At 47.7% G+C, this 20,201-nt stretch overlaps 1 protein-coding gene across 2 annotated transcripts in view; it reads right to left on the reverse strand.

Annotated features, from left to right (window-relative positions):
• The window catches only part of CMIP (c-Maf inducing protein), an 84,508-nt gene that overhangs the window by 58,829 nt on the left and 5,478 nt on the right, over window positions 1–20,201 (reverse strand). The window contains exons 2-3 of one of the 2 annotated variants that reach the window (XM_068115442.2): window positions 15,438–15,549; window positions 7,225–7,350 (exon numbers count right to left, since the gene is read on the reverse strand). In XM_068115442.2, the coding sequence (XP_067971543.1) occupies window positions 7,225–7,338 (114 nt within the window). In that variant the 5' untranslated portion in view covers window positions 7,339–7,350; window positions 15,438–15,549. The remainder of the gene's footprint in view (window positions 1–7,224; window positions 7,351–15,437; window positions 15,550–20,201) is intronic. The other variant, XM_068115441.2, reaches the window with a different exon arrangement.

The raw sequence follows: 20,201 nt of genomic DNA on the forward strand, positions 1-20,201 counted from the left end.
AACCCGAATTTTGAAAGTCGCGCTATGGCAGATCAAGACGGCTGGGTTCCGGTAGAGGAGAGTGAGGCAGGGTCGATCCAGGACCAAATTGAGGGACATGAGGAGAGCGAAGCAGTGAGGGTAGCAGGGTCGCAAAATGGCGTCCTTGCGCACGAGGTTGCGGGCGCGCAAAATGGCGCCTCGCACATGGCTACGGCGGCCGCACCCGCTGCACAAGTGGGAGGGATGGCCCAAATGCAGGCCCTCATGGAGCAATTTATGATGCAAATGACGGCCCTTATGGAAAAGAATAGTGAGCAATTAGGGGTAATGGGAAACCAAATGGGGGTAATGGGGAACCGGATGGAGGCTCAGAGTGAGCAAATGGGGGTAATGAGGGACGAAGCGAGGGGTACCGGTGAGGGGTTAGACAATAATTTTAAGGGATTAGACAAGAAATTTGGGAAGTTAGACGACAAATTTGAGGGGTTAGACAACGGGATAAAAGAGGTGAAAAATGGGTTAATGGGGGTAGAAAACAGAATGGCCGCTCAAGAGAATCAAATGGAAGGGATGCAAAAGGGGTTAGAGGGGTTAGAAAACAGTATGGAAGGCAAATTGAGGGACATGAGGGACCAAGCGGAAAGGGAAGTTAAACAAATGGGGCAGCAGATAGAGGGGGTCAGAATGGGGGTAGAAACTAAACTGGATGCTCACAGGGAGGAAATGGAGCAGATGAGGGTGGCATCTGGGCAGGAGATGCAAGTGATGGGAGAAGAGATCAGAAGAGGTGTGAGTGAGGAGGTCAGAGGAGTGCGCGAGGAGGTGAGGCACTGTAAGGAGCACATGGAGAAGGAGGTGAGAAAGGGGACTGTAAAGTTACAAGGGGGCATAGAGGACCTGACGCAGGAGGTGGAGCAGCTGACGGTGGGACAGACGGAGTTAGTGGAGCAGGTACAAAGGAACACTGCGGTACTAGGAGGGTTAAAAGCGACACAGAAAGAACTAAAAGACGACTTGATAGCGACGAAGAGGCAATGTCAGATGGTACGTGAGGGACTGACAACGAGGTTGGACGAGGTGACAGAGGTAATGGAGACGAAGGACCGGCAGGTGAGGACGCACATGGAAACGGTCAAGGTAGCCTTGGAGGACGAGCTTGAGGAGACGTACCGGGGAATAAAAGAGGTGAAGCAGAAATTAGAAGAAGTGGAAGAAGGGGTGAGCGAAATTAAGAAGCGACGGAGAGGGGATAAGAAAGAGATAAAAGAGGAGATAAAAGAATTGGTCCGAAGTCTGTGTTCGGATCGTGATGATGTGCTCATTAACCGGATGAGGGATTCGCAGGTGATGGAGGAGAAGCGAAGAGAAAGAGGACCCGGTGTAAGTGGTGACCAATATGGTCGTGCGTATGATGCGCCAGGTGATTTAATAAGCTTGGGGGTCGAGATAGACCCGGATGTTCGTGAGAGGCCAAGAGTGAGGTGTATGGCTGGTCCGGAGGTTATGGAACGAGAGGTGCGAGGTGTGGGTGAGCAAGGTTGTGGTGGTATGGAATGGGTAGCGGGTTGCGGAAGTGTGACCCATGCATCGACACCAACAGGGGTAGTTGTTAGAGGGACAGGGGAGGCACGAGAGCCCCTTGGGGGTAATGTACTGTGGGGGCCCGGCCGGTTCGGCCCCGCGCTGACCCCGCAAGGGGCGACGCACGGGGTCCGGCAGGCGGGCAACGACTCGCATACGAGGTGGTCCCACAAGGTCCCACTCGTGCCGTATGACGGTGGGTAAGGGTGGCATCCCTGCCACCCTTCCCATATGGTGGGGGGGGGGGGCAAATGCGCTATAGTTTATGGGGTGTATGGCAGTGAAAACTAGCCCGGGTGGGTTAGGTTATATTGTAGGGATCTAGCGAAGATGACATTAGGTAACGTTAAGGTTAGTTAGTGACTGATACCTGTAGTGGGGACGCAGGTAGATTAGTGTGGGTTATAATGACGAGGGAGCGCAATAGTTTAAAGGGACGACTGGGAAGCGCAAGTTTCAGAGGGGGGTAGTTAGATGAGATGATGCTGTGTGAGAACTGGACAGGTGTGTGGAGCAGTGTGTGAGTAGTGAGTGTTGTGGATCAGCGCGAATGCGCTTGGGGAGAGAAGGGTGCAGGCGGCACCAGGTGTGAGAGCACAGGTGTGCAAGTACAGGTGTGTGGAATACATGGAGTAAGTGGTACGGAGTGGTGTGCATGGTGCGAAGGTGTGGATGGGGGAAGAGTGGACCCTTTTCACGAGTACCCGGGGAGGGTAGTTTAAAGAATAGGTAGAGGGTATAGGTAAATTGTGGTTGGATATTGGCATTTGTGGTGCGGTTGCAGAAAGGTATTGTGGATGGGTGCATTAGTGTTGTGGAAATGGCTGGGCGTGTAGCCTGTTAGTGTGTGTAGTTGGTTTGGGCACTCCACCACTGTGAGGATGTCGGCCAGGTGAGGCCGCAGGTGGGCTCTGGGAGCCGTTAGTGTCAGTGGGTGCCTGAGGATCCCGGGTGTGGATCGGGCAGCCCAGTGCCAGAGAGGGCACCGAGTGGGGAGAGCGCCAGAGGGCCTTCCCCAGGTAGATAGGTTAGGGTGAGGAGCAGGTAAGCTCGGGTGGCAACTACAGTGGTGGAGGTGTGCAGGTGGGTAGACCTGCTGGGAGAGCTACACGTCACAGCCCGGAAATTGTGCGAGAGCACCGAGTGTTGAATCGGGGGAGTGAGACCCCAAATTGAAAAGCACCACAGTTTGGTCAATGGGAATTGGTTTTTAGAACCCATAGTGTAAGAGGGCCAATGGTTTGGCAGGAGAAAGACCCCGGGTAATGTAAAGTTGTTAAAGTCATTTAGGAAATAGTTAGGATTGATGAACCTGTCGCACCATACGCAGCCACTTACCTGTGGTGATGATGATGACTCCACACCTGTGTTTTCTTTGTTCTGTTGCAGGAAATGAGAATTGCTGTTGGATTTGTGAGACGCATCACGACGTGGATGAGACATTGGGGTGATTCCATCTCTCCCTCCTTAGGAGGGACTGATGATGAATTGGTGATGGCAAATTTTGATGTTGAATTGGAGATGGCAAATTTTGATGAGAGTTGGAAATGGCAAATTTGATTGGTTAGGAGGGAGAGAAGACGAATTTGGTTTATGGGAGGAACGGGGAAGACAGTAGGGACGTTTGTTGATTTGTAAAGTAGATGTTTATGGGTAGTGTTGTGTTTTGTGGATACAGTGAGGGGTAAGGGAGGGGCAATGTAGGTTACCTGGTGGGGGGGGGGGGGCATACGGTAGGAACATACCTGTCTCACCTGGTTCCCATGTGCCCCCAATGTGCATTACCTTATATTGCGTGCACTTTTGCGCCCTTACCACCTTACTCACTTGTCTTCTTTTTTTGTCTCCCACCTCCGAGGATCTGGCTTTGGGGCAGAGAGAGAGGAGAGAGAGGTGCTGGCTCCGCAGTTGTGGGCCTGTACTTTCGCTGCTTGCTGCCTGGATCGATACACCATATGGACCGCAATTTTTGTGGCCGCCCACCATGGACCGCAGTTCTTTTGCGGGCAAGCACCACCCGTTGATGGACCTATGGGTCAACGTGGCACCTATGCCATACAGGTGAACCACTTATAGTTGGCCCCCTGACGGCCACAATACAGAAATGGACACGGTTGGCGCCTTTCTTTATTTTCTAAGGAAGCTAGAAGGCCAAGCACTTCAGGAAGGCAAGACCAGCGGCAGAACATCGGCCGGCTGCGACACCACCGGTGACGTTGAACACTTTATTGGTGCACCGGATGGTGCTGACTGTACATGATGGGGTGGTGCTTTTGGTGCTTGGATGGGGTGCTCTGCACATTATTAAAGGCCGTAAGGCCACAGGGCACTCGTGGGTTGGTGTATCGATGCTGGCATGCGTGCTCTCTCTATGCATAACATCTGCATGTGTTCCTCCAAAAACAGGTCCTGGATCGTAGTGTAAACATCAGTGTAGTCTTGTGTAAATAATGCTCCCTACCGGCTGTATGTTTAGTTTGAGGATTCTTTCCGCGATTCGGTTATCCTGTGGGTGTGTTTCTGTGAGGAGAAGGGTGCAACGTCGCAGGGGGACATATTTACTCATTTGTGAACATCTGTAAAACTGTCGCACTCAGGGTTGAGTTAATAGTAGAGGGAACTACATCTGAGTGCCACACTAACGTAGGTAAAAATTTATCGGGTCGGGACGCCCCGAGGTAGAGAAGGGTGCAATGTTGCGGATATGGGATTTGGCCTCCATCCATATCCGCTTGTAAATATTCCCCTATTTCCCCAATACTCCCCAACTATCCCCAATCCCCCATTCCCTAGTCCCATTGTCTGTAAACAACACTCTGTAGAACCGACCTTCCCCTCTTTCCCCCCTTAAATGTCGTGCCCAGGTTCACCGCATCTCACGTAGACAACTATAGGACATCTTGCTAGTTATTCTTAGTCTATGTCAGTTAAGGACTCGTTTCCATTAATTCTGACTCTTCGTTGCACCAGAATGTGATTGTATGGCACCATTAGTAAGTTTAGGACCTCCCAATACCTCCCCGCATCTCTTCCTCATGGAACAACAACACCAACAACAACAACAGCGGCGGCGGCGCGGCGGCGGCGCGGGGAGTGTGCGTCCTCACTCCGGCTTGGTTAGCCGCCATTGACCATGTGCTCCGACGGGGTTACCACGCAGGGGCTCACTGTCAGCTCCTCGTCAAGGGCGGAGCCCGGTAACCCCCCGCACCCAATAAGAAGCGGCGGACCGATTCCATCTGGGGCGGAACTAACGAGCCGAGGGCGTGTCACTCCCCGCTGGACATGCGCAGGAAGACGGAGGTGACGTGAGATGCGCCTCAGCTGGGAGAGAAAAGGACGCCACCTCCAGCGCGACGATACCTCCCCGCATCTCTAGACCGGACCGGGTCGATTCTGCCCCTGAGCCAAGGTGCACCTTGAGCCATCGACTACCTGCCCTTCCTTGCCATCAATCCCTGTGTGAGTCAGTCTTGTCCCGTTTGTCTGTGGTCTGTCGGGATTTAGATAAGGCTGTGTCTAAGTGCCCATCTTGCTGTGCTGTACCTCTTGCCGTGTAATCTAACCGTTCTGCATAACCAATATTATATCCTCCTCCGGAGGTCTTGAGAACTGTACCCCTGGTGTCGTGTCATTTAACCCAGCCGTTGTGTCCTTTCCTTCATTGATCTAGCGTAGCGCGATTCGGCCAACGTTCGAGTGTAATCGGGTAACTTGTGCGAACACGGCGGCCATTCCGCTCGGCCCATCATAACATCTAAGTCGTGTCCGTAACAATATATATATATATATGTATGTGTGTGTGTGTATATATATATATATATATATATATATATATATATATATATATATATATACATATCTGTTTCTATCTGGTCAGATGGCCCAGCATCACAATTTAAGAACCGGTTTGTGGCAGCAGCACTAGGTACTCTTCAAGAGGCTCACAAGATCCACATCGAGTGGAACTTTTTTTCGACCTTGTTGAAATGGCCCAGTTGATGAGATTGGAGGGTCAGCCAAGCGCTTTGTCATGCAGAAAGTTCTTAACCGCCAAAACCGTCACAAACGCAGGCAGCTTCGTTGCCGCGGCAAGCACCATGGAGAATGTGTGTGTCACCGAGGTTAACTCAACGGAGATTACTAGGAGGAATGAAAGGCTGAACTTGAAGGGTGTTTTCAGTCAGGCCAAGCCCATCACTGCCATCGCCACGATGCATTTCCTGAAGGTGGTGAATGATGAAGTGGTGTCTCACGTTCTGACAAAAGCCAACACTAACAGGGCTGACGAGGATGATGTTGTAACCCAAAGCAGTGATGAGTCTATTGTAGTGGGAGACTGGTACAGAGTAGAATACGAAGGCAAGCAATTTCCCGGAGAAGTTGTTGCCGTGTGCGAGGGTGAGTTTCAGGTGTCAGTAATGGAGCGAGTGGGAAAGTACTGGAAATGGCCTACACAAAAGGATGACATTTTCTACATGGAGAACAAGATGATTTCTAAATTGGATGCTCCAGAAGTTGTCCATAACCGTGGACAATTCAAATTTTCTGTTCAGATTTGAACTTTATAAGAGTTATATGGATAACTATGTTAATTTACATGTAATTCCTACGTGTATCTTGTGATTTTAAGGAAGGGGGAGGGTCAAACACGATGTTTTGTAACTCGTACCTTTGCATGGACAAACTGTAACGTTACTAACCGTAACGTGACTAACCATGATTTTTGGGTCTAATTCAAAAATGAAGAGTCAAGCTGATAAAATTATTGGCTGAAACATTTGTCATCAAACTAGAAGTAAAATGAATATGGCACTTTGTTTGAGGTATCTCACGTTTTAGGAAAATCTTTGTCTGAAAACTGATTTTTTTCCCATGTCCTTTTTTTGTAACGTTACTAACCAACATTAAAAATTGCCATTGCAACTCTAATATTTTTTGAATTGTTTTCATTCTTTTCTGTATTATAGACCTGGGGTGCGTGAACATGTTGTAACATGATTGTGACTTGAAATGAATAGATGGTAATGTTGCAGTAGAATAAGATATGAAAATCTGCTAAAAATGTAACGTTACTAACCATGGAATTGCCCATATGATCATGTGCAACTGCCTTATGCACGTAGCAATGTCAGGTGATTCTGCATGATGGTCGCATCAGCAGTCGCTTCCAACTGTGGCTTGGAATTGAACTCTGTTGCCAGCTCGCTTGACATTGCAATGCGACCCTCAGGCCTTAAATAATAATCGCATCTCTTTTTAATAATAAAAAAGTCATTACAGGTAACTTGATGTCTACAGATAGGGGAGCATACTAATGGCTCTTACTCATGGAGAATGTTTCCCACACATGTGACATCACAAACCAATCACGAATGGAGTTTACAGTTTTGGAGGTAAAGAGGCCTGCTTCTTCTCTAATACTGTGATACCATACTGTATTTAAAGATGTATTTAAAAAAGTAAAATAACATTTGCAATTAATCACCAAATATCACCTTTCAACACAAAAGCATTTCAATCCACCTTGGAATACAAATCCATCTTGTTTATGACCTTCATTTAGATCATATACACGTCGTTTTCCAAAATGACAGCTGGGGTGGAGAGGTTAGATTAGTAGAGGTGTGTGGTGGGAGAGCAAGTATGGGGGTTCGGTACCTGTAATAACAATGTGCCATCGGTGAGGGTTAGCTGCAGACAATTGCGAGGGGCATTCTCCCAGGTCAGCACCTGGATGTCCTCGATACTAACGTAGCTTACGGAAGACTCCATGTACCCAGTTGGCTGTAAAGACAGAAAATCGTGATGAGGGGATTCAAGCGACTGATGTAAAGCACAAACACAGCCGGAAATAAATAAGAAAAGTTGTGCTTCATTGAGGTTCAGCTTGTAACTCAAACTTTTATGGCAAAGAGACAATAAACCCCAGTGTTGGGATCACAATGTACCAGCCCCTTTGTCCATTGTTCAGAGCTGACAAGTTCCCAAATGACGGAAGAGCCATGGGACAAAAAAAAATGCAGAAACCAAGCAGACCGCTTTCAAGCAACGAAGCACAAAACGAGAAATGGGCAAACAGGTCAGAGCACGATGCCATACCAGGAAAACCACACATGCTTTACAATAAAAGGATGAATGCAGCCAAGTTCACCTCACCCAAAACCAGACAAGAAACAAAAACGAATTTTTTTTTAATCACAACGCTACAAACACATCATTAGAGTGGCCTTCCCCACCGGACGTCACTGCAGACGTGCCACATTGAGTAATTAGGGACTGTTTAAAAATCCCAAATGGTGCAGCATCGACCTAAGGGAAATAACACGCATGATACTACCAACCGGTTGGGTTAATGCGTAAACAGGAATTCATGCAGAAGAACATGTTGTGAATCAAATCGTAAAATTTTGTGGACCAATGTTATGGAACAAGAAAGAGGGAAGAGGGAAGAGCAATTTTCACTGTGATAAAAAAGTGATAATTAATACACGGCGCTTAAAAGTCCTGAAAAAGAAGGACAATAATAATCGATTCCTTAGCAATGTCTCATGGGACAGGCCTGCATCAAGGCTAGGCCAGGAAGGCGATGCTTGGTGCGTTTGTGCCAGCCTCACAAATAGTGTGCCTCACTCACCCAGACTTGTTACAAAGCGCCGAATATTCTTTGATCTCTATCCAGGTGAGAGTCGAGCCCTTCTCCTACCTCCCTCCAAATGAGGAATCCAGACATAGCCTGACCACTTGAGGAAGTGTAAATGGAAGAGCTCAAAATAATGGACACATCCTGACGTTTCTGTTATTTGCAGTTAATTTAGCAAAGTGTAGGTAGGACCAATGTCCATGAATCACAGGGCTTTATGACGTCACATAGGGTGAAATAAATAACGCCCGCCACCATAATAATAGTACGTGGTGCCAAATGCAACTGTTTAACACCGATGGCCGGGCAGCAGTTAATTATGAGGATTACTCCGTTGATTACTTGCAATTTGGAAAATACAAGGAAGCACTAACGGCTTTGGGCAGAGGTGGGACTCTCCTTTTGGAGGAAATGTCATCTAAAAGGCAGAGGAGTTAAGGTACCGATTTAACCAATAACAACCACAAAGGATAGCAGGCTTACATCCACCGTGACAGCCATGGGGGACTGTGGCATAATCAATCGACACTCTTATCATGAGCAAAAGAACATCCAAGGCAGTTGATATACCCAGAGATGCCACTGGAAAGCAGTCTCAGAATGTGATGTGAAGACTCGGGAATGGCGCCGCTGGCTCAAATCTGCACAAACATCCAGTAACCAAAGTGATCTGAGCTAAGCATTCTCGGGGAATAGAAACACATGGCATATTTGCCAATACAGGCGAAACTGAAGTTGTGAGGTCAGAGTCAGAGAGACTGAAGGTAGGTGTGATGGTATTTGATGAAACAGGAGGGCCAGATTTCATGACACAGGGATGGTTTTGGTGTTGGTGGTCAGAGAAAAAAATGGAGTCGGTGGAAATGACTTCTTATTCAGTCCTTTGTAGAAGTACGTCTACATTTTGGGTGCTCAGTACCATCTTTGCAAAGAATTACAGCAGGATTAGATTTAGATGCCTGGGTGAGGCCGATCTCATTGGCAGAGGTATACTTTCCAATGACAGAGGAAGATGAAGAAGCCAGTTTATGAGGAGCAGACACATTGGTCGAGCAGTGCAAAGGTAGTCTGCCAAGTTGTGGTCGAAGGTGACTTTAAATCACTGATTATTGGTAACAACCTAGGTTGCCGTACAGACAGTCGATCCAGATTTTTTTTTTTTTTTTTTTGTATACAAGATCGAGGCTCGTGAAAGAGCGAACATTAATCACACAGAAAGACAAACCGACACATAAAACATATAACATAGGGAGCGGTAGACAAGATGAGGAGAGAGGGGGAAGGACACAAACACAACATTTGAGAGCAGGGACCGAGAGACATGGAGACATCGAGAGATCTGAGAGAGGGCGAGGGCTTTGGGGGTGGGGGGGCGTGGGAAGGGGGCGGTGGGAGAGGTATAAAACATATGGACACTGCCAGGACTTCCAGGAAAGAAGTTGGAATTTCAAACAAGGTGGATCTGGGGTGAATTAGCGGGGGTAGAAAAGATCAAGGTTTTGGATGGGGGAAGATAAGAGATGGTGGTGAACAGCTGTTTTAAAGACCTGGAGGGAGGAGTGGGATTGAAGGGAGTGAGGGAGTTTGTTCCAGAGGCGGGAGAAAAGAGGAATGAAAGAGTGAAGGTGAGCAGAGAGCCGAGATTTCGGCAGTTTAACCATCAGAGGGTTGCTGGCAGATCTTGTGCGACCTGTAGGAATATTTGGGGGACAGAGCACAGAGAGAGCTGGGGGTGCAAGGCCGGAGAGGAGTCGGTAGAAGACAGAAAGACCACCTACCTGCCTGCGGTGAGTGAGTGAAAGGCCCTCAGAGATAGCTTCATCGCGGGAGATTCCAATAATTCTGAAAGCTTTGGTTTCAACAGCGTGAAGCCGAGCTAGGTGTGAGGCAGGAGCACCGGCCCATAGGGGAGAACAGTATTCCATTGAGCTGCGGATGAAAGCCTTGTATGTGGTGAGGAGCTCAGGTGTGCCGAGGAAGGACTTCGCACGACGGAGGATGCCCAGTCGGCGACTGGCTTTGGAGGCCAGCTTGGAAATGTGGTTTTCCCAAGAAAGATCATGGCAGATAGTGAGACCCAAAATCTTGAGCGACAGAACTTCTTGGAGAGGATTGTTGAGAAAGTAGATGGGAGGGTTGTCCAGTCGATCTTTTCGGAGAGACATAGTAAGAGTGTGAGATTTGTCAGGATTGAAAGACATGTTCCACTTGTTTGACCAGTCTGTGATTTTGTCCAGGTCTTCAGAGAGTGAGGAGGCAGCAGACTGCCGATCTGAGGGAAGAGGAATGGAGCGGCAGAGAGTGGAGTCATCAGCAAAGAGATAGAGAGGATTTTCGAGAGAGTCAGAGAGATCATTGATGAAGACCAGAAAAAGCACGGGGCCCAGAACACTGCCTTGGGGAGCTCCAGCCTGAACAGGAAGAGGAGATGAGAGAAACCCATTCAGGGCCACACGTTGACGACGACTAGAGAGGAAGTCCGCCAGCCATGCGTGGAGATTTCCATGGATACCAAAGGAGGAGAGTTTGGTGAGCAGAGCGGGGTGCCAGACCGTGTCGAAGGCACGTGATATGTCGAGGGAGACAGCTCTAATTTCCTGTTTGGCATTGAGGACCTCCATCCATTGTTGAGACAGCAGAAGCAGCATGTCCAGAGTAGAGTGACCTGGTCTGATTAGAGATTTGAGGAATGAGGCTACAAAATGTTCATACCACACGTTTAAATATCAGGGTAGCCTGGTTAACACAAATCCACACAGTACTGACGGCATCAAGACAAGAATGGGTGGGACAATTAAATTTTGGCAGCTTCAGCCCATCAATCGAAGGTTTGAGTCTTTTATTGAAGAGTCTTGCCTGGAGTGTGGTATTATATAGCTTATTTGTTCGTACGCAGTACAAGGCTGCGGGGTAGCATCAATGGCTGAGGGAGAGGCTGTGCCGCTGATGCAATGCCATCTGCTGGTTCGGGCAGGAATCCGTCATTTGGCCATGGCGCCGGCCTGCTCTTTGTGAGGGATACCATGGGATCTCTAACATCTACCAATGAATGCTGGCAGATGGAACGCCCGTTTACCATCCATCCAAGCGACGGCGCACACTATGAATCACCTTGCATGTGAAACACCAGGATGAAAGTTTACAACTGGATCGGGAATCAAACTCCGGCTAGACAACCGAAGCGAGTGTACGTACATCTAGGCCATCTTATCAGCCCATTATATGGCTGTTGTGTGTGTGCTGATGTCCCAACAATGTGTGTTGATGAACAAATCCCTGCATTCAAAAATTGGTGTCAGAGAAAGCTGTGAAGAGAGTTGAATCGACAAATTAACAAATATGTGCGTAAGATAGAAGGCTCGAGTAAATAACGATGTAGGGTGGAGAGAGCACGCAAAGCAGAGGAAGCAGATGAAGCCAAGGAAGCCGAGGAAAATGTAAAAAGTACGAAGATCGAGCGCAAAGGATGAAGGAACTGTTAGCGCTTGGCATTTTGGAATGTCCTGCTAAAGGCAACGGAAAGTGAGGGTGAACAGACAATACGGATTGCAAACACACACAAATGGAGTGAGCAACCAAGGATGATGGCCGTCAACGGGTGGGCATGAAACAGACATGGAAGAGTGTGGCGGCGACCATTAGACAAGGTCAAGCATAATAATCATATTTGCCACTGGAGCAGCAAAATCTCAGCTTATTGACCATCATTGCTGAGAGTCTGTAGAAAAAGAATCATGAATTGTAGACTAATCACCCATTAATCACAATAATCACAGAAATCAAGACTTTTCAGTACCTCAAAGCTGGGTGTAAAGCCCAACTGCATCCGCTTCAGTCAAAGTCAACTTGACGAAAACAACAGCTCAAGGAAAAAAGAAAAGAAAAAACCAACCATCTCGTGCTGATGGGCTAATAAGGCCAACGCTTACTGTGACTTTGCCCATTGACATTTTAAAACAATTATTAATGAGTCTTCTCCACATTATCATAAAATAAATGTTTGTTGAAAATTTTAATGACAAAAGCTCAAATGGTATAAAAGTTATGGCCGATACATGGACACGATTACAAAACCCCATCTCCCATTGCGCATGTGATGGGCCAACTAAATCATTGAAGCTTTAACCACAAACTGCAATGTTCAGTGCATTTAACTTTTCTGAAATAAACACCCGCCAATGCAATCTACAAAAGGCTGAAATCCCCTTTCAGGACCACACCCTAAAAATGATGCTCCACTGACGCTGCGAGGCAAGCGGCGCGAACCACTGAGGGCAAGCGGCGCGAACCACCGAGGGCAAACGGCGCGAACCACCGAGGGCCAACGGCGTGAACCACTGAGGGCAAGCGTTGCGAACCACCGAGGGCAAGCGGCACCAACCACCGAGGGCAAACGGCGCGAACCACCGAGGGCAAACGGCGCGAACCACCGAGGGCAAACGGCGCGAACCACTGAGGGCAAGCGTTGCGAACCACCGAGGGCAAACGGCGCGAACCACTGAGGGCAAACGGCGCGAACCACCGAGGGCAAGCGTTGCGAACCATCGAGGGCAAGCGTCGCGAACCACCGAGGACAAACGGCACAAACCACCGAGGGCAAACGGCGCGAACCACCGAGGGCAAACGGCGCGAACCACCGAGGGCAAACGGCGCGAACCACTGAGGGCAAGCGTCGCGAACCACCGAGGCCATGCGGCGCCAACCACCGAGGGCAAGCGGCGCGAACCACCGAGGGCAAGCGGCGCGAACTACCGAGGGCAAGCGGCACGAACCACCGAGGGCAAGCAGCACGAACCACCGAGGGCAAGCGGCACCAACCACCGAGGCCATGCGGCGCCAACCACTGAGGGCAAACGGCACCAACCACCGAGGGCAAACGGCACCAACCACCGAGGGCAAGCGGCGCGAACCACCGAGGGCAAGCGTCGCGAACTACCGAGGGCAAGCGTCGCGAACCACCGAGGCCATGCGGCGCCAACCACCGAGGGCAAGCGGCGCGAACCACCGAGGGCAAACGGCGCGAACCACTGAGGGCAAGCGGCGCGAACCACCGAGGGCAAGCGTCGCGAACCACCGAGGCCATGCGGCGCCAACCACCGAGGGCAAGCGGCGCGAACCACCGAGGGCAAGCGGCGCGAACTACCGAGGGCAAGCGGCACGAACCACCGAGGGCAAGCAGCACGAACCACCGAGGGCAAGCGGCACCAACCACCGAGGCCATGCGGCGCCAACCACTGAGGGCAAACGGCACCAACCACCGAGGGCAAACGGCGCGACCCACCGAGGGCAAACTCCCACTCTCCTACACCCCTCATTTATCCACCCTCCCCACCTCCCTTTTATAGAAACAGGATTAATAGTAAATGTAATTTTTAAACTTACCCTGTGCATCAAGCAAGACCCATATATGACCTCATGGCGTTACGAAGCACAAATTTTGATTAGAACGCACCATTTTCGGCCTTTCACGGGCCCACATCGTTAGGAGTTTTTGTAATATGCAACATCAACCTTTTGGACAAGTCTATCAGAAAGTTCTCCAACTGTTTTGTTGTGCAGAGGCACACCCCTTTCTCACAAGTATGTTTACAAGTACTGTACTTCCGGCTTCTTTAATTAAATTTTTCTTTAGTCATTTTGTTCTACAATCCTTATCTGAGAGGCATGAAAGATGCCCAAGCCACCCCAATTCATTCTTGGGGTTTCTGTGCATGCACACCAAACAATCTGGGTGGAGATACGTCATTTCGAAAGTCACATGTTGACACGTGGTGGAAATAGCACCACCTTTGGTAGTAAGCTGGTATTACACATAATCTTCCTTCCATCTTATGATATGGAGTATGATATTTTGTGATCAATAAAATTTATTTCAAAAAGGTTAAAATTATAATGTGCATTTCCAAGACCGCCGCAGCATCTTGCCCACCGATTGTGAGCTGAGAAGGGTACTCCCACCCTGAAGGCAGGAGTGCCCGCTAGTAATTACAATTCCACGACATGTTCAGCTCAAATGTTTTGGTCATCAAAAAATCGGTTTGGTTTGAAGGTTTCACGATGGCAGTGAAAGTGATGGCCACAGGACGTATTTTAAAAACACCAGAGAAACCAAACAGCACACGCACTCGGTTTCGTGAGATTTTGCTGGACTGTGGGGGTATATGTAGGACCAGATAGCACACCACAAAGCCAAGCATCTATCGAATAGTGCATGACGCTGTACATGCAGTACGACAACATTCACTTGAAGACTCAAATTTGCTTTGGAGTGTTCAGCAAATGAAAGTCATCCATGCGAATAAACCCTCGATCAAAATGTTGATCAACAAGCAAAATTAATCACTTGTACATTTTCTGCTTCCGCTTCACCTCAGTGGCTCTTATTCGTCTGTCTGTCCATCATGGGCGCATGAGACGATTTTGTTTATGGACGGCTTCAGATTTGCCAGAAGAGTGGTTATGTTGCTCAAATATCCACTTCACTAACACACAGATGTACTCTGGGAAGCGTTGTCACTTCTCCCAAGCTCAGTGGCTCTTATTCATCTGTCTGTCCACCTGAGAGAGATGATGTTAGATGATGATGTTAGAGAGGTGTGAGGTGTAAGGTGTGTGTGGTGTGTGTTAGCTCCACTACGAGCCATAGAACAAGGCAAAAAAAAGCACTTAAGTCACGTGAATGATTAAATTCACGGAATTTAAAAACAAGAATGATCAAAAGGAATGGATGCTTTAAAAGAAGGAAAATTACTTATTCTTCCTGCGACCGAATATGTCAATAATCCTTTTCATGTCGTTTTTGATTGTTCTGTTTGCATAGGCACGGTCGATGATGATGACAGAAATATTGTCGAGGCGTTCCTGTGCCATCACAGTGCCTCGTAGCCCTTGCTTGTAGTGCATAATCACAATATCACACACAAATTAAAGAATTAATAATTTGACAATGCAGAGTATGACTGCGATATATAGATTACAGTAGATCCGAGAATGAACAACCTATATCTGTACACACGCACGCACACGGTTTTCGTTTGTTTTACCAAGTTGGTGTACACTTAGTTTGAGGAAATGTCCAAGTCGGATTGTGGAGGAAACTTAGTGGGCCAAGAAAACATGCAAGCATGAGGCGAGATAAGAACGCAGTTGTCACAAACATATGAAAGTTAAAGAAAGGTCACAAATGACCGAACATTTACAACCCAAAGTTAAAAAAGCATTCAGTACTTACTTGTGTGAACAAGCAGCTTGTCAACAATTAAAAATCAAAAGTGTGCGTCATGTCCATTTGTGATGTCATGAAAATCCGGCGGTGTAGCCAAACTACAGTTGGGGTTGAAGAGCTGAGGTGGGTGGAGCGAGGAATGGTGGAGGTGGGAGGGAAAGGAGTGTTCATTAACAGCTGTCAAAACATGCAGTTGAGTGGCAGTCTGGGGTCATGACTCCAGAAACTGACATTGCTTTTGGATTATAAATAATAACATATGTGGCGTTCTCTGCACATTCTGTTCAGCTGTCCAAGTGTAGCAAAAGCTTCAGCAAAACAAATAAAAGGTCATGGGTTGTTTTGAGGTCCAAATTTTAGAAATGGCCAATTTGTCGAACAATAAGCACAATGTTTATTCCACACTTTGTTTTGTATACTTGATCTAGGCTCGTATGAGAGCTCATACATAGAACATGTAATAAAGGGAGTGGGGAGACAAGAGGTGGAGGGGGATAGAGGGAAGCACAACAACAGTAGGGAACATGGACATTTGTGGAAGAGAGAGGGCTGGGGCAGGGTACATCGGATAAACAAGATGGACACTACAGGAGCTTTCAGGAAAGAAAACAGGGAATTTAAAGGAGGTGGGTTAGGGGTGGATTAATGGGGGTAGAAAAGATCAAGGTTTTGGATGGGGGAAGACAAGAGATGGTGGTGAACAGCTGTTTTAAAGACCTGGAGGGAGGAGAGGGATCGAAGAGAGTGTGGGAGTTTGTTCCAGAGGTGGGAAAAAAGAGGAATGAAAGAGTGAAGGTGAGCAGAGAGTCTCGATTTTGACAGTTTCACCAGAAGAGGGTTGCTGGCAGATTTTGTGTATCCTGAAGCCTGGTGTTGGCTTAGCGGTTAGGGTGCCGGCTTGGGATCCTAGGATCCTGGGTTCGAATCCCGGTCGATCGCTGAATTAACGCCAGGGGGGTTGACTCAGCCTGTCATCCTTCGGAGGTCGGCAAATTGAGTACCAGCTTGCTGGGATGAATGATCACGGTGTGTACCCCGATTTAGAATAGGTACACCGTATCCCTGCGCATCCTAAGAGCGTGACCAAGGGTTGGCGTCAGGAAGGACATCTGGCCATAAAAACATTGCCTCAAACAGGGAACCATGATTGTCATGGGGCCCGCAAGGCTAACCCCTGCTCTAGCGGGGAAAATGGCCTTAAAACGATCATTCATTCATTCATTCATCATTCATTTGAAGGAATATTTGGGGGACAGAGCACAGAGAGAGCTGGGGGAGCAAGGCCGGAGAGGAGTCGGTGGAAGACAGAAAGACCACCAACTTGCCTGCGGTGAGTGAGTGAAAGGCCCTCAGAATCTGCTTCATTGTGGGAGATTCCAATGATTCTGAATGCTTTGGTTTCTACAGCGAGAAGCGGAGGTAGGTGTGAGGCAGGAGCACCTGCCCAGAGGGGAGAGCAGTATTCCATCGAGCTGCGGATGAAAGCCTTGTATGTGGTGAGGAGCTCAGAGGTGTCAAGAAAGGACTTCGCACGACGGAGGATGCCCAGTCGGCGACTGGCTTTGGAGGCCAGCTTGGAAATGTGGTTTTCCCAGGAAATATCATGGCAGATAGTGAGACCCAAAAGCTTGAGGAACAGAACTTCTTGGAGAGGATTGTTGAGAAAGTAGATGGGAGGGTTTCCAGACAGTCTTTTTGGAGAGACATAGTGAGAGTGTGAGATTTGTCAGGATTGACAGACATGTTCCACTTGTTTGACCAGTTTGTGATGTAGTAATACTACCTAGGATAACAATCTGCTTTTATTCTACTTGGGATACAAACCTACTTTTGTACTAGCTGTTGCTTTTTAAAACGTTTCCTTCGCTTTCCCTTCCATCGATTTCACATTATGTGAGCAGGTGCTCGAAAAAGGCATCTATGAAGGTCCATTGGTTTCTTCCAGCAATATTGGCAAACAAAAGCCAAAGAGGGAAGTATGTTTCATATGCAGGTACTGCGCCTCTTCGAACAGCTAAGCAAACAGAGTAGTTGAGCCAGGTGAACAAAGCAATAACGAACAAATACAATGTCTGTGGTAGCCAATTAGTGCGGCCAAAGAGCTGATCTGTGGTTGGAACTTGCACTCTGGAAATATTTTTCCATTGCTGAAAACCTAAACCTTTGACAGTGCATCATGCTGTCAAAACACCATGATTAGAAGATATAAATACATTCCAAAAATAAAGAAAGACCTTTTTATAATCGGCAATTGAGCCTCAAGAAAGAGCAAGCTGTGGAGAACAGGTAGACACTGCACAATCAACCAATCATCAAGATGGCTGCAGGTGTAGGTGAAAAGGGGAAATGAGTTATACAATTACATCTTCAATACAGCTGTTCATCACCATCTCAGATCATATCCAATCCAAAACCATGATCTTCTCTACACCCCCACCACACCACCTCATTTCCCACGTCAGAGCTCCTTCTGCACACCAAGCGCCATCTCTTCTAAATATCCAGTTTTTACCTGCGCCACCTGAGGTGGATGGAAGTTATTACTCCCCCACCCCTCCTGCCCCGATTTTCTGTTCGTCTCTGTTTGTCTGAGAGCAAATTAGGTCAAAACTTTAGGGGGGCCGAAACTTGGTGGGCATGTTGAGTGCGTTACAAGGAAGAGTTGATTAAATTTTCATAAAGATCCCGATTTTACAATTACCCAAGTGATTCTTCACCATCGAGAGATTGGACCAAAAATGATATATATCAGGATATCTCAAAAGGTTATTGACAGATTCAGACGAAACTTGGTGGGCAGGTTGGGTGTGTGACATGGACCAACGGGTCAGGTTTTGGTAAAGATCCGAATCCGGATAGGAGAATTAATTGTAATTTTTAAAGTGATTCTTCACCATTGAGAGATAGATGGGGTCAACAATGATTTGCACATGGCACGAAATTTCTAATAGTTTTGGATGGATTATGACAAAACGAGGTAGAAGAGTTGGTTTTGCGACAAGAACAAGCCAATTCGATCTTGGTTCAGGTCCGGATGCAGATCTGGCCTTTCAGTGGGATACAAACCATAAACTGGTCAGCCTGGTGGAGGTATGCGCGCTACCGAGTGCCGTTCTACGTCCTTCTGTATCCATGTCGTCCACCCTGTGCATCTTTCCTCTACCCCATATTCTTACCCACATCCCTCGTTTGTCAGTCTCCATCTATTTTGTCCCTCGGCGCTGCTGTTGGCATTCCCCCTTCCCCCCTCTCCGTCCGCTGTCCTCTTTCTGCTGTTGCTTTTGTTCTATTGCATCCCGATTCATTCTCTGTTCTAGCTCTTCCACAGACCTCGCCTCTGTATACAAAATAAATAAACAAACACTGAGGGAGGGGGGGGGGGGGGGGGTGCAATATAGCACAACGGGGCAGTTGGGCCAAAACAGAGCACTTCAGCAGCTTTGTCATCACCATCTCCACTTTTACATTTTAAATTGTACAAAGCAATCCCTTCAAATAATTTTCGGAATTACGCACCAGGTATCTTCCCTGGGCCAAACAGGTGGGCTTTAAAATAAATGACTGTGTAAGCAATTGACCAAATGCTCCCCATGGAGGTGTTCACCTAGGACACCATCTCTAAGACAACAATTTTGGCCATTTCGTCTCTCGTGTGTCGGACATGGCAGCTATAGTTGTCAATGTATGATAGGCGGATGACACTGTGTGGTGATTCAGAGTCTACAGTTCCGTAATGGTTGGACCATGGTGGTTTTAAACCAGAAAGGGATGCATGCTGTTAATGTTGGGTGAAGACTTCACTTTGTCAAAATTCGTCCAAGTTATTTTAAAGGTTGCTCCAGATGTGGATTCCACCAGGGAAGTGGGGAGGCTCTTCCAATCCTCGATCGTTCTTTGACTGTAGAAACTGCTTCCGAGAAGTAGCCCACATCTGGGCTTGAACACCTTCATGGGATGACTTCCTGCTAGAGTTGGTAGTTGCAGGAGTGAAGACGTGGTGGGGGTTAATGCAGCCTAGTCATTTTATGATCCGGAAAAACTATCACGTCACGTCACCTGTGTCTGTCACTTGGAGTACATGTTCAGACGTCTCCATCTCTCTTGGTAGGGGAGAAGACTATGGTAGGGACTAATTTGGTCACCCTCATCTGTACCTTCACCGACAGTCTGAATTAAACGACTTATTTATTTATTTTGACACAAACAACCCCTGCAAGTCCTCAACCGATTTCTCCAACTCTGTAGAAGAAAAAGATCCCAAGTCTTTCATGAATCTCCCAGTGGAGCCTGGGGCACAGCAACTCTTCTCCAACATCAATAATCACGAAGAAAACAAAGAACTTGTTATCCCGAGCGCATTTTTTGCCACAGATGCTGCTGTATAGAGCGTCACGTGATCACGCTAAGTCAGACGCCTGAGGGGCACAGACGACTCCGACACACCAGGACAAGCTTACATTGTTGCAATGAATAAGTTCTGCGCATAAACTGCACCTTCACTGACGTTAGCGCAATTTGAAAACCAGGGGGAAAAATAAAATTAATAATTAAATAGATTAAAACGGCCTTGTTACAATAAACTATGAACAATCATTACAACCAAGCACCAGGTATGGAAAATCAACAGAAGAACGCATTTATTGGAGACCTGCAATATATTGTTGTGTTAATCAGTTGCTGGTGTTGTTTCCTGGTTTCCTGGCAAATACTGTGCATAACCCAAACATTAACCCCACCCAATGTTAACATTAATCTAACCCCTAACCATAG

The sequence above is a fragment of the Myxine glutinosa genome, chromosome 5, assembly GCF_964187855.1.
Source record: "Myxine glutinosa chromosome 5, kmMyxGlut1.1, whole genome shotgun sequence".
Lineage (NCBI taxonomy): Eukaryota > Metazoa > Chordata > Myxini > Myxiniformes > Myxinidae > Myxine > Myxine glutinosa.